The following is a 15739-nucleotide window of genomic DNA, read 5'->3' on the forward strand; positions in this document are numbered from 1 at the left end:
AGTTTGTGATGAACATACATTTTATAGCCCCCAATCAGTGCCGTATTCGAACCTAGATTACATCCTTTTATAAATTTCCATCTAGTGAAATTACTGATATCTTAAGAATGATCCAAGCTTTTATTACTAACACACTTAGTTGTACTTAGATGAATCAGAATGTCTATATTTGAAATATATTGATTATTTGAGTGCTTTTTTACAAGTTACAAGATGTAGGTGAAGGAAATAAACATAGAATTTTTGCACATGAGATCAGAATACTGAAGATTGGAGAAACTCTGGCTGTCTCAAGTATTACTTTAAAATGTCTTTAAACACACACACACACACACACACCCCACATATACACACACACACACTCACAGAGAAACGTAATTTCCTTCTGAGACTATTAAATGACATTTTTGCCGTTCTGGATAATTCATTTGGGAAGATAATTCCCTCAAGAAATTAAACTTACTTCTTGAGTCTGAGATGGTATTTATAATTTCAATGTACATTGCTAGGCTTACATAACCATTTTCTGGATATTGAGTTGATGAGCTTTCCTCTGCTTAAACTAACCCTCAGATGCAAATGTGACTTCCTTATTAAATTGGGCACATTGAATCTATAAAATGTTCAAATCGCCAGATGTAATTGGTGCAGTTTTTCAAAAGTCACCTAACTTACAATTAAGCAGTCGCTTCAACCATAAAGGAAATTTGATCAGGAAGCAGTAAGGTGCTAATTTAATTACCAAAACACATTAAGCTTCAAAGCTAAAGCCTTGCAAAGCATTCCTAAATGATCCTGAAATTTTAGAGATAGTTAAGTTTAAAATTTAATTTTTAAAGGCAAAACAAAGCTCTATAATAATCGGTCATCACCTTCCTCATATACTGAATAAAAGTTCCTAAACACCAGTTTTTGATTTTGGAATCTCTTCCTCCCCATAAGGTCCTCCACCTTACCTTCCAATTTGGATAAATGTCATTTTATAACTATTTTATTTATTTATTTATCTATCTATCTATCTGTGCCGCACAGCATGTGGATCTTAGTTCCACGTCCAAGGGGCGAACACGTGCCCCCTGCAGTGAAAGCACAGAGTCAACCATTGGACCGCCAGGGAAGTCGTCCCTTTATAACTATTTCAGAAGAGATTTCTTCAGCGTCATTTTCTTTCTCCAGTTCTTTATATTCCTCTTGCTATGTTATCTATTTGCTCTTGTGTCATAGATAGATAGAATTTCATTCAACTGTAATAGCCTGCTTCAAGGTACATTTCCAGTCTTCCAAGGCACATGGTCTGAGATTGGTATCTATCACTTGTGTGCATTTCCAATTTAAGAATAATTCCATGGCTCAGTTTTAAAGGGAAAACAAGCAATACAACTATTCAGTACTTTTATATTACATACACTATAGACCCCATATCATGATTAACTTACATATCAGCTTCAAACCCTAACTCTGTCTGGTGCAGTCTGTTAAGGGCACAGTTATGGTAACCGGAAAACGAAGCCTTCAACAGTGCTGTATAAAAGCAACTTGGAATGTTGATTTTCGCTATTACTGAGGATTTGAAGTCATTTTCTAGACTATACATGGACACAAAAGTGTTTCCATGCAGAATGTCCGCAATCTAGACATGATTATGAGTTGGCTTTTGAAAAGGGACTTCTCATAAGTACTTTCAAAATATACTTTGATATAAACTTATAACAATGACTAATGTGAAATTCTCATTACTTTTTGCACGACAATTACAAAACAAGCATTAAGAATACATCTTAGCACTCAGCACTCAAAGCCTATCTTTGCTGCTCACCAGTTTTACATGACTTTGGGCCACCCTGATTCTTCCCAGTCTCCCTGTTTTCATCTGCCAAGTGGAAACATTTATGCCTATGTCACAAGAGAAGTATGACGATGAAACAAAGATGAATGCAATAATGCTCATGAAAGTACTAGTAAGAGCCTGAAATAAGTGTCTGAGAAATGTCTGTTGAATTTGTTGGATAGTCAAAAAGGCTTTTTGGGAAACAGAATCTACCTTGAGTTAAAAGCATCATCTTTCTCTTCCTGAGTGATTCATGTGAATTTTGTCTGAGGGTACATTCAAGAAGTAAAAAGATAATATAAAGAAGACAAAGAGAATAAAAGCAAATCCAAATGCCTGGACATTTCCAAAATAACTCTATTTGGAATTGGTCTAATTTGGGCACCGAAAACATGAGAACCCAGGACTGTATAAATAAACTGGTGATTTTAGGTTCACGGAAAGAACATCACCGCAAATTCTTCATAAATCAACTCATTTCAGATGAAACATTTTAAAATGAACTTCTTTCAGGGAATTAATTAAATGGGCAATGTCACAAAGTAATGTTATGTGAATCTACTAAAAGGCTATTTGATAATCACGAGCTGACAACGGTAGTGTCTCCATCTCTGGAAGCGAATCTACTCAAGTAGGTTGAGATCCTTTTGCCATTTGAAGCAGCTCCCCTCCACCCACTGGAAGGACTGATCTATTGGGGCTCAACAATCTTTCTCAAACTCTTCCAAACAGCCCACTTCAGCTTTGCAACCAGCTCAAAATAGGCAGCGAGAGATCAGGTGTACAAATGAGAGTTAAATAGCTTCATGCTCCAAAGGCAAAAGCTTTTTTAACAGGTTATGCTTTTTTTCTTGGGCTTCCCTGATGGCACAGTGGTTGAGAGTCCGCCTGCCTTTGCAGGGGACACGGGTTCGCGCCCTGGTCTCGGAAGATCCCACATGCCGCGGAGCGGCTGGGCCCGTGAGCCATGGCCGCTGAGCCTGCATGTCCGGAGCCTGTGCTCCACAACGGGAGAGGCCACAACAGTGAGACGCCCGCCTACAGCAGAAAAAAAAAAAAGGTTATGCTTTTTTCTAATTGGTCCATCTTTCACCAAAACATTACTGTGTCAGACTCCTGCTTGACAATGTACTAGGTGTGTAATCTTGAGCAAATCTCTTCAGTTCTCTGTGCCACAGAAATTTCTTTGTAGAATGACTGCAGTAGATCAGAAAATTGCCAAGAGTTTTTGTAGCTCTAAAACTTCTCGGATTCCACGGTTGTCCGGCTTGATAACCACCATGTATAAACAGCCATCACACCTATAAATTGTGTTGTCCATGAGTTCAGTATCTAAACTTGAATGCGATTAAAGAGCAGCTGAGTGAAGCTGACTCTTCATCAGCCAACTGCATTTGGCCTTTGAACTAACCACTTCATTTTCCCCCAGCTCAAGAGAAGGCTGCGTTGTTGAGATGCCACCCTTAAAGCCACACCCTCATGCCACCCCCCCATTCGCAGGGGCCCATTCCACGAAAGAAGCCCAAGCTCAGCTTCCTATTTCTAGGAAGCTTCTTCAGGATCTAACCTAATCCAACCGATTCTGCTCACAGCTGGACATGACTTTCAAAGAGCTGAAGGTCAAAGGCCATTCTTTCCAGTACAAGAGAAAACACCTTGTGGGTGAGAAAGACTGAAAAAAATGGAAGAAAAAGAATAGTAACACAACTGGAATGAATTAAGCTATGGTTTATGATGTTGGAATGCAGATTTTGTTGGGGAAAAATGGAAAGTTCTCCAGCTTTCTACACTTGAACCCAAACCCCCTACAGTATCAGGAAACCAGGAACTTAAACTGTCACAAGAAATATAATGGGTCTTAAAGAAAGCCTATACCTTATCAGAGTGAAAGCACTGCAGGCTGCCAATTCCTTGAAAGGGGTGTGGCTTTAGAGTCACAGATTAAGACTCATGAAAGTTTTGCATGAGATTTTGGAAGAGAACACTACCATCAGGTAAAAAATGTCATTCTCTTTTGGATTAAAATCAAGTTGTATCACCATCTGGGCCCATCATCCTAGGGAAATATCCTTATGACCCAAAGAGGATCATACGCTGCAACTTGAGATAGATAACAAAGACACAAGCCCTTAGCAAAGAATCCGACTTGGAGTGAATAAATGTGATGCTTCAACCATTAGGGTTGGATGCTAACATGTTTAAAACCTGAGCTGAGGTTAGCAACTATCCAAGAAAAGCTTAAAAATTAATTAATTAATTAAAAGGTTGGGAAATCTGTGGGTCTATCATCTCTCCCGTCTTCCAGAGCTTCATGGGAGAATATGCACGTACCGTAATAGGTCAACTCTGACAGGGCACCACACGCTGGGCTATGAACCCTCCTGGTCCAGGGATTTGTTATGATGGCTTTCAGGCCAGTTCTGGCCCCAAGGCCAGAGCATCTCAGGAGAAGCTTCCAGCCTCTAGCTTTGCACTTTGTACGGGTCAAGACTCAGCCTCACCTCTCAGAGTTGGGAGGCAGCATATCAAAAGAATGGCTTGTGATGGTTTAGATATAAGTCTGAAGGTCAGGCAGTGGCTCCCCAAAACCCTTTTTCATGTGTAAAATTCAATGAGTTTTGGTAAATTTACTGAGCTGTGTAACTATCACCACAATCCAATTTTAGAACATTGTCATCTCCCCAATAAGACAGTTCATCACCATTCCTGCTGCCAGCCCCAGGTCAGTGCATGTTGTGTGTCCTTCCCATCCCTCCACTTCCAGCTCCTCAGTTTATTTCCCAGCATACGTTGCATAGAGGCGGTTACCCACATGTTTCCCAGTAAGAGACGGTGCCTGGGCCATCAGCTACCCTGTGTAGGTTGGACACAAATGCACACATGTGCACACACACAGACACACACACACACCACCCAGGGAACTGATATAACACCTCCTCATCCAGCCCATCAGGGAGAAGTCCAACACTGCTCCAAATGCTTCCAACCCAGCTGTTACAGGTATGGTCACGGTTTTCAAAAGCTGCAGGAAAACTGAATATTATCCTCCACAAAAGATATTATGTTTAGAACTCAGTATCACTCAGACCCTTAAACTGAGGATCCTCCCTGTGCTTCTCAAAGAGAATACCCATGAATTCAGAGGTGAAAAATCATAAGAAGATCAAAGAACTGAAGAAAATAACCATAATTATACAGCTTCCAGAAAGTCGGCACACCACTTATCCAATATGCTTTTTAACATCAAAGGTTAAATGTAGTCCTAGAAAACAGTGGAAAGATAATCAAAGAAGTGTTTTTAAATGTGCTCTTGTTTAGCGTGTGTAAGAAATCGGTGTCCACCTTCTGTTTTCTTTTCTTTTGTCAGTGTGTTGCATACAGTGGTTACCTAGGTGTTTTCCGGTAGGAGGAACCGTTAATGCCATCAGGTAAATCCACCTTGTGGAGCTCAGAAAATGTGATGCCCTGACTGCTCGTCCTGAGAGGTGGACCTGGGCTCTGTCATCTGTGTGCTGAGAAAATGAGCACTGGCTATTATGCTTCTATCTGGAAAAACCAGACCCCTAATATGAGACCATTCTGTGGCAAACAACCCTGAAACACATTTTAATGTAACTAATACCCACATCAAATTCATTTTTTAATATTTTAAAATTTTCACTGATTGAAAAACAGTGGCAGAATGGATTCATGCAAATAAATAGCAAAACAACACATTCTTTTAAAAATTTTTTAGATAAGCAAAAAATGGATAGCATCTTTCATAACGACAAGGTTCTTCTACTTACGAGTTCGGAAAAAACTCCGTATCAATTCAGCCCAGTTGCTAAAAATTCTGTTTCATATATGAACATCACACATTTTCCCATTTTTCTCTCCTAAAAACGCACTGTGACCAAAATATATGAAACATTGACTGGGCCTACACCAAAAGGATCTTCCTAAGAAAATGGCAAAACAAAAATTAAAAAATTTTTCATAGTTACATAGTTTGTTTTTGAAGCATAAAAGCAGACCTTTTAAAAATGCATGAAATTCCATGGCCCCTTCCCCCAACCTTTGCAACAAAGATCATATATTTTTGTATTTTCTATTTTTGAAAAGGAGAAAAAATATTAAGAGAACAAATCCGGATAGGGAAACCCAGAAGAATTATTTCACATACTTTTAACTTTCTATTTTCACAGCCACTCAAATTAGACAAATTACTGTGACAAGCGTGACTAGTAAAATAATGGTGGAAAGAAGTGATAATCTTACAAAACATAGATTTCTGATTAGAGCAGATCATAGATCAATGAAGTTGAAGTGATTTCCACTCTGGCTTTTAAGAATCAAAGTAAAGGTCTAAAATCAATTTACCCAATTTGCACATTACCTTAACTGAATTTCAAGAATGATCTAATCCCCATATTTGAACGAACAGGCACAAAATTAAAGCTGGATTGCTACCTGATTCTTCACTACATTAAGGAGAACACCTCAATCTGTTTGCCACAGAATGCTGGTAAAAACAATGCTAAGGCACTAAACACAAGGGAATACAATCCAGTTGTAAAAGCTATTTATCCATCAGTCTGGGGATAATTAACCCAGAAAAGATAATTCTTATTAGAAACACACCAAGTCAAAGAATACCCAAAGAGAAGATACACACAACAGAAGTAAAGCATCATCATTAATGCATATCCTGTAATGCAGATCAAGAGCAATCAAACAACTGAGATGACCAACATCAGGCTCTGAGTGTGTTTCCCAATATTACAAGCAGCAGAAATTAAGCCTCTGAAACAAAGACTGGAAATGTTGTTTCCACAACACCCTGCACACTAGGAAAGTAGGCTCTATACAGTGTCGTGAGAAAATCAGCTGACACCTCACAAATCTTTCATTATAAACGGCATTCGTGTCTTCCATGGACCTTCATTCAACAATTCGTTTAGAAAGAACTCTTCTTCAGAAAAGAAATCATTTAAATGTGTTTCACCTTAAAATAAAAGGAGCCGATTACATAATTGGGTCAACTTTCCATTAAATAACTACAACAGAAACAATGATTTCCACACTCGAACGAGTAAGTAATAACTGAAAAGCTTCTCAACTATTGGGAAGCAATTAAATTCCAACATGTGCTACTACATATAGTCAAATTCTTTATCAAGAATATCAGTGCAACCAATCTTTGTTCTGACAAGCAGGCCTTTTCATTTATTATTTAAAGAATCAAACAAACCTCTTTTCCTACTCCCCAGGTATTGGGAATAGTTCAAGTTCTACAAATCACATGACTATGACCTTCCCATTATCAAAATCCTGAATTCCAGGTGTGCCTATTTTGAAAGTTCTTGCAGGAACTTTCAACTGCAGCATAAAGATTTTACAATCATAATGGTTTTCATACTGAAAAACAAGATATGTCATTCATAAACACTTCCCAAAAGTCAGCCTGTTATATTTTCACAAAATAACAGCATTTACCCTAAACCACATCAAAACAACTGTAGTAGATGGTGACAGCAATGCAACAAAAAAGAAACCTGGAAAAACTTTGGCCTTCTCACATTTAAGAATCTCATATGCTCCTACTCAGTAGAACAGAACTGAAACTCACACCTTTTACGTGTCTTCCAAACACAGCCAGCACTGTGACCAGAGGGCAAGAGATAATGAAGAGCAGATGCCTACCTTCACTGGTAGCCACATTCTTCTGGGCTTGGGTCGGCGTGTGATCTGTACTTGAACTCACGTCGGATGAGATGCTTGAGCTGCCTTTGCCTAGAGAAAACAGGAACGAGCAGCTTTTGAGTTTTGTAATTTCAGAACTGGACCGTGCCTTCCACTCCGTCCCTTAACAAGCCATATCACTTGTTTCCAAGAAAGAAGCCATAACACCAAGAAAGGAGTTCATTAGATTCCTTGCCTTAGGCGTTAAATATCTTTTGGGAAATATCTGACCCATGTCATAGGAGAACTAAAGCCCTATTATAATATGGCTTGACTATAAACTCAGACAAGATTATAAAACATAGTCAAATATGATAACGTAATCTTGTTTTGGCATACGTGTGGATAAGAGAGTCCATGTGGGAAACACATCTACAGTATTAAGTTTTTCTTTGCAACTATAAACTATACGTTTCCTAATAAAGGATAAAGACAAATCTAAGAATGAGGCATTATCCAAGGAGCAAGAGCCTGCTGGCTCCAAACAGCTGCATCACCTTAAAAAACAAATTCCCTGCTTTAATGGGTTCTTCATTAAAAAAAAAAAAAAAAAAAAAAAAACCCACTTTGTTTTTCTAATGCAGGACTTCTCAAATGGGGGTGCCTCTCCCTCAAGTGGACATCTGGTAATGACTGGTGGTATTTTTAATTGTCACAACTGGGGAAGGTGTGCTACTGGATTCTAGTGGCCAGGGATGCTGCTCAACATCTTACAACGTATACAACAGCACCTCATAAGAAAGAATTATGCAGCCCAGAACATCAGTTTGCTGAAGTTGAGAAACCCTGGTCTAAATAACCTCACCTCAGCTCACAACTGAGTTTCTACTCTTCTAGATTTTAATTTGAACATATACATTAATATTGCAGACATTCTCCAAATGCACATGACAGTCCACAAATATGAACCACACTCACTGCCTCGGGAGGGAAGTGCCAATGACCATGGTGGACAGCATTCTAAGATGACCCCCGTGGTACCTGCTACAGTCTGAATGTTTATGTTCCCTAAAACTCATATCTTAAAACCTAATCCCCAATGCCATGGTATTAGGAGGTGATTAGCCTTTGGAAGTGATTAGGTCATAAGGGTAGAGCCCTCATGAATGGGATTAGTGCCCTTATTGAAGAGACCCCAGAGTGCTCCCTTGCCCCTTCTACCATGAGGACACAGGGAAAAGATGGCTGTCTACGAACCAGGAAGCAGGTCCTCACCAGACACCTTGATCTCAAACTCTTCAGCCTCCAAAACTGTGAGAATGAAATATCTGTTGTTATAAGCCACCTAGTCTATGGTATTTTGTTGTAGCAACCTGGACAGGCTAAGCCAGTGTCCATGCCCTTGGTAACCTGCTCCCCTTGAGTATGGATAGAACTTGCAATTTGCCACTAAGCAACAGGACATGGCAATGGTGAGAGGATTTTGCCAATGTAATTAAATTTCCTATAGCATTAACTTTAATCAAAAGGGTGATTATCCTGGGTGGGCCTGATCTAAATACATAAGTAAACCCTTTTAAAGAGCCTAGAGGAGAGAGATCCTTCCTACTGGTCTTGAAGAAGCAAACCACCATGAGTTCCACAGCTGCAAGGAAATGAATTCTACCAATCCCACATGAGCGTGGAAGAAGACCCCAACCTCACATGAGAAAGCAGCTCTTGACTGCAGCTTTGCAAGATCCTGAACAAAAGACCCAACTGATCCAAGCCCAGAATTGTGACCCAAAGAAACAGTGAAATAATAGATATCTTGTGGTAAGCTGCTGCTAAATTCATGGTAATTTGTTATGCAGCAATAGAAAACTAAAACAGCCACCAACCAATTACACCCCAGATGAACTCTTTTCACACCACAAGTTATGATCTAAACTCTTACATTAAGCTGAGAAACACTGTTTTCCAATAGTCTTCCCAGCATAGTGTACACACCCCAGTTAGGTAGAGTGAGTTTATAGTCTATAAAAAGGACAAAGTAGAAAAGCACAAATGGGCTTCAGTTGAAAGAGCTTCAGGATTTTGTTTGCTAATGTTGAGAGTAATGGAACAATCCAAGTTCATGGGCAACATCACCGGAGCAGTGAAGTTCAATGGCTGTTGCTTCTTCTCACCATTGCTCATTATAACTTATGGCTCTGAAACAATTCTGTTATTCCCATCATTTCTGCCTATTTCACATCCTCCTCTCTCAGAGTTAGCAGACAGTGCAGAAACTCTCCATCAGTATGTGTCAGGTCTTTGTGGCAGCATTTATATGAGTCAGGCAGCACCACTTACCTGCCATGGTTCACCCTTGGTAGGGGTTGACATGTTGGACCTGGTACCTAGTTAGAAGTATGTCAACCTGGTCTCTGACCTCAGTCTGCTGCTCCCTTGTTCTCTGACCTTGGACATTTCACTTCTCAGTGTCGACATCTGATAGGGGAGATGGTTGGACTAAGTGATTCCTAGCAGCTCAAATAGTCTATGATTCTATGAGTCCATGGTCATTCCTCAAACCTGAGTCATGCAAATACTACTGTAATATGGCAAAAAAAATTATTGTGCACCACTAACTTATAGAAATTATTATTATTATATTGTTACTTGTGATGCACAAATGGAAAACTAGAAATGACCCCCATCAGCCTTAGATCTGATTCAACAATAAGACCAAAACAAACTAATGAACTGGACATGAAAACAATAAAACCCATAAAATTCAAATGAACAGCATTAATTTAACCTGGCAGATGATGTTATTTTGCTGAGATTACATTGTCTTTGAAAACGTAAATGCAGCACTGGCTCCTGAAGCCAGTGGGCTCTTGGTTTGGGCATGTCCACACTACCCCGGCCCTCTGGGGACTCGCCCTGCCCACCACTTCCATCCACTTGAACTTGGGGAGTCCTTCCTGCTACAACAGGGTGCACGTCAGTTGGCCCTCACTTGCTCTGACTATATCATTCACGCGCTTTCAGTCTGCTCTTCTTTTATTCCTTATTGGCCTATAACCACTGAAGGAGAGCTCCCTCCTTAAAAGTCAGGTGCAAACTTGGGCAATGAAATCTTGTGGGAGGACTCTGCTACAAAGAGGACCGGTATGCAAGCATCGTCTTTAAGATCATCATAAAAATGAAAGCACAAAAGAAAACAACGAATTTCAGGAGAAATTTTCGGAGAGATCTGAAAATGTGTGTGCAGATTCCTCAGAAGACCACAGTCTGCAGTATAGGAAACGCTGGTCTATGAAGAAAGGGAAGAAGATTGGGGAAACAAACACTATTATTAATGATTTTTCTAATAAATAGCTAACATGGAGTGCATATGCTGTGCTGCATAGTCTAGTAAATACTTTAGATGCTTCATCATATTATTCACTGTGCCCTACAACTGTGTGTCTCAACCTTTGTTTCATGATTGCCCACCCTCCAAGGAAACCTTTCTTTTTTTTTTTTTTTTTGCAGTACGCAGGCCTCTCACTGTTGCGGCCTCTCCCGTTGTGGAGCACAGGGTCCGGACACGCAGGCTCAGCAGCCATGGCTCACGGGCCCAGCCACTCCGCAGCATGTGGGAAATTCCCAGACCGGGGCACGAACCCATGTCCCCTGCATCGGCAGGGGGACCCTCAACCACTGCGCCACCAGGGAAGCCCCCAAGGAAACTTTTTAGACATTTTTCCTTATCACCCTCCAACTGAAATTGTAATACCACAGATGTACTGCAGATTTGTTATGTACTGTGTGTGTGTATATATATATATATATATATCTGCTTTTTATATAAAAAGAGTAGGATTTTCACTCCCCTCCATCCCAAGAACCAACTTTTGTCCATTTGGGGGTGATATCACCTCCATTAAGAATGTATGCCTTTTGATAAGTAAAGCATTCTTAAATGCCTGAGTATTTAATGAATTAACTAATTAAGGAAAGCAAGGTAACAGAGAGATCGATACAGTCCATTCTTGTTATGTTCCATGAAGTCTCTGCAAACACTGAATTAACAACAGGGAATCATTGCTCTGAGGGGAAACACAGGATTAGGTGTCTGTGAGCCTCTGATCACATTTTTGTCAACTTATCAATACGTAAACTTGTTTTATGCGCGTGTTTAAACGCACCTTGTAGTCTGGGATTGACACGTACACACTGCTATATTTAAATTAGATAACCAACAAGGACCTACTGTATAGCACACGGAACTCTGCTCAGTATTCTGTAATAATCTAAATGGGAAAAGAATTTGAAAAAGAATAGATACATGTATATGTATAACAATCAATTTGCTGTACACCTGAAACTAACACAACATTGTTCATCAACTATGCTCCAATATAAGATAAAAAATAGAAGTAGACAGTATGACCCTGACCAGTGGAGAAGATATTAATCATCTTCTGGGGAGACCTCAGCGGCTCTGGGCCCTACTCGCAGAGTGGGCCGGAGGGAGCAGTGAGGCGTCCGGCGAGCAAAGAGTTAACAGCGGCGGAGAGGAGGATCTTGGAGCTTCCGGCTGAACTACGTGGACCCAGCTACCAGCTACATGGTGCTCACTGGGCTGGCCCACTTGCAGAGAGGCAGATGCTGCGTCTCTACCTGCAGACACTGTCCACATGGTCAAGTCAATGTTAAAGATCCATCCAAAAAGCAGCAATTCAATTCACATTTGTATGTTTGAGAAGAATTTCATTTCTGTTCTCCATCTAATTGAGCCTTATTAAAAAAATAAATAAAACCTTAATCCAGAATTGCTTTCTGTGCTGTTAGTACTTGAGCACTAGTTTAATCTTAAACTTAAGCATATATTAATCTTAATCTTAAACATGTATTAAAAGAACATCAATAAAATGAAAAAGCTAAAAAAAAATTTTTTTTAAAGAAAAGAAAATACAGACACCTTACTTAATATATATTGTTCATACATTAACATTGAACTCAAGGCCAACAGCACTGCGACTCAAGCCTAAAGGAAGCTTACCTAACACATGTAAAGCCTATCACAGCCTTCCTGCACTTAGGCACACTAGACACCTAGCTCTTCAGCACTACACATTTTAAATCATGAATTCACCAATAAAAACATAAAAATGTGAAACACGTGGCACTACAGAGACTATAGGACCCTTACTTGCAGCATGAGAGCTGAAACAAGAAGTCACCTTGTTCAACCTCAGCTGGGATCCTGCTCGCTTGGCCACTCCAATTCTTCACCCTCTGTGCACATCCGAGGATGACCACGAAAGCATCGTGAGTCCCCTTCTGGGGTTACAAATAAATTTCAGCTAGTAGGCAAATCTGCGAATATGGGATTCACAAATAGTGAGGATCAACTACATATAATCTTGTATTAAATCTGGTTTCACAGCTTGTAACCAGCTTTCACGTACCCTTAAGTGGGTAGGGTGTAGGGTCTAGAGTCAGGAGGCCGGGGTTTATATCTGGATTTGCCACTTACTAGTATTGAGCACATGATAAAACCCCTCGATGCTTTAGTGTTTTCAGCTATAAACAGGGTGGGGTGAGATTACATAAAATAATGCAGATATATCACTTAGGAGAGTGCATTTAGAAAATAGTCAATAAATCTTAGTATCATGGGTTTCATATTTTGGATACTATTAATACACTCTTCTCTTCTGCCTTGCTTCTGGAAGCAGAACCATCTCCCCAGTGAGTTCAAGTGCAAAGGGAAAAGGTGTGTGTGCTGTGGGCAGGAGGAGAGGGGCATTTACAGAAGAACTGTCACATTAGGAACTCACAAGGAAAGAACAGGGGATACTTGGCTTCTAATAGTCAAAAACAAATCTTCTGTGTGGCCATGTTTCTGCAAGCTAAGTTACTGTCTCAGGAAGGGACTGCCAACATATCTCACCTCCTTTAGCGAACCAAGGGCCAGACCTGTCAGATTAGATCCTGGAGTTTTATATAAGGGACGTCCAGACCAGAGGGAGGCGGTGGGAAGATGGGGCACAGCCTAGGGAAATAACTGGAAAGGACCAGGCAAAAGGGAAGCACAGGTAAGACATACCCAGATTGCGTCCTGTTTCTCTCTCTGGGCTTCCTCTGAGAGAGGGGCCGGTGTGTTAGATAAAGAAGAGCAGCTCTGGGGACAGAGGGGAGCTGTCACCTCGTTCCCTATAATTAGCACGCCGGAGAACATCACCCTTAGACACCCCAGCACCAACCAGACGCATGGCCACGTCAGGCTGCAGGGTAGTCTGGCTGGACGCAGGGAGCTCCGGAGGTGCGACTTCCTGGAGTCGCCTGGGATCCCTTGTGGCAGCGACAGGACCCCAAGCAGAGGAGCGTCTGTTGGGGACCCGTCTAAGGGAGTCAGCTTAGTGGATATGATGCTTCTACGGCCAGAACGAGAGCTGATCACCACAGAGGGTTGCAGGGAAGGCACAGCCAGACCTGAGCAAACACTAATACCAGAAAGAACTGAGATGCACTGGTTTCAAAATATATCTACAGATTCTGTGACAGCCCTACTACAGAAGGCGGAGCTTCATCTCCCCTGCCCTTAAATGGGAAATGGGGCCCGGAGGGGCGGGGGGCGGTGCTCATCCGCCTACGTTTCCACATGCCCTCCAGGTGATTCAGATCTGCCATACGGTCTGAGAAGCAGCCAGGAGCTTCTCCTGGTGACCAATGCCTTGACCGCCACAGAAAGTTGTACCAAGAACCCAGGAGGACCAGGCAAAGTGCTCAGCGCGGTGACCATTACACACACAAGTGATTAATAGACGTCAGCCGCCCTGTCCTGTATCCATCACGGCTGCCCACTTCTCATGCAATTGGAGTGATTTGGGTTTGAGTGTTTCGAGCACTATCTCTGGAGTCTCTGGCTTCAAACCCCAGCTCTACCATCTCCAAGCCACATGCGTATCTATGAGCAAGTCTCTCAAACTCTGAATCTTGTTTCATCTCCTGTAATGTGGAGATGGAAACCTCTTTCACTTTTTGCAAATGGGTGTCATGGTGCCCAGGCTTTGATGTCCTTCTCCAGAGAAAAAGAACTGATAGGAGATGTGTAAATATCTCCTATCAGGATACGTATAATGACCAGGGAAAATTATGGCATTATTTCTATAAATATATATATAGGGTTATTCATATATGCATATATGTAAGATACATATATAATATCAACACATATAATATATATAGATACACAGTCAGAGAGAGATTTAAAGGAATTGGCTCACAGGATAGTTGAAACTGACAAGTTGGAAATCTGTAGGGTAGGCAGGCCAGCAGGATGGAAACTCAGGAAGGAGTTAATGCTGCAGCCTTGAGGCAGAACTCCTTTTTTTCCAGTAAATCTCACATTTTGCTTTTAAGACCTTCAAGTGATTGGATTGAAGGCCCACGGTCCAGTCGACAGTAATCATCAAGAGTAGTCTCCTTAATGTCAACTATTGCAGATGTTCACCACATTGATACAACACCTTCACAGCAACACCCAGATCAGTGTCTGATTCCACAGCTGGGTACTACAGCCTGGCCAAGTTGACACATGCAACTGTCCATCACGACGTCAGACCCACGGGGGTTTAAAATCCATGTTTACCACTTCCATGCACCATACCCGGGAGAAGATCTCTCAAACTCTCTAAGCTTCACTGCCTTCATCCATAAAACACGGATAAAAACAAACAAACAAAACCAACTACCTATTTTCTCTACTAAGAATAGGGGTATCGTACTGCCACCTTTCAGGGTGGGAGAGGTTGCTATGAGCCAGGGGCTGTAACGCGTTCAATCACATCTGGTCCTGGCCAGAGTCCACCATTGTTTACTATTGACACATTTATCACAGTTCAATTTGTATCAGGAAACAAGAAATGAAATTTAAAACATTAATTATTATTTTACTATTATATAATAGTAAGTAAATATTACATATGCATATAAATTCTACATGCCTTATAGATCCAGTAAAAAATGCCTCAGGCATAAACAAAGTTGGCAATTCTGCTTTCTATCCAACTGCTACATGAAAGTTTGTTTATTTGACCAATGGCCAAAAGCCCCATTAGGAGTTGTTAGCATATCCAAACTGTGCCTGCTGGATTTGGTACAGTAAAATTTGGCTTTTTATTGAATTTCCTCCCAAGTGGGCTAGAGGCCCAGATGAGGACAATTGGACAAACAATTAGGTATCAAATATACAAATACCAAAGCAAGCAAAGACTAATAATGCAC

At 40.9% G+C, this 15739-nt stretch overlaps 1 protein-coding gene across 1 annotated transcript in view; it reads right to left on the bottom strand.

Moving 5' to 3' along the window:
* Positions 1-15739, bottom strand: part of FBXL7 (F-box and leucine rich repeat protein 7) — a gene marked incomplete at its 3' end in the record, with an annotated part of 435130 nt that overhangs the window by 313699 nt on the left and 105692 nt on the right. The window contains exon 2 of the mRNA XM_079703291.1: positions 7514-7603. Within this exon, the coding sequence (XP_079559417.1) occupies positions 7514-7603 (90 nt within the window). The remainder of the gene's footprint in view (positions 1-7513; positions 7604-15739) is intronic.

This window comes from Hyperoodon ampullatus (genome assembly GCF_949752795.1).
Source record: "Hyperoodon ampullatus genome assembly, chromosome: 4".
NCBI classification, from domain to species: Eukaryota; Metazoa; Chordata; class Mammalia; order Artiodactyla; family Ziphiidae; genus Hyperoodon; species Hyperoodon ampullatus.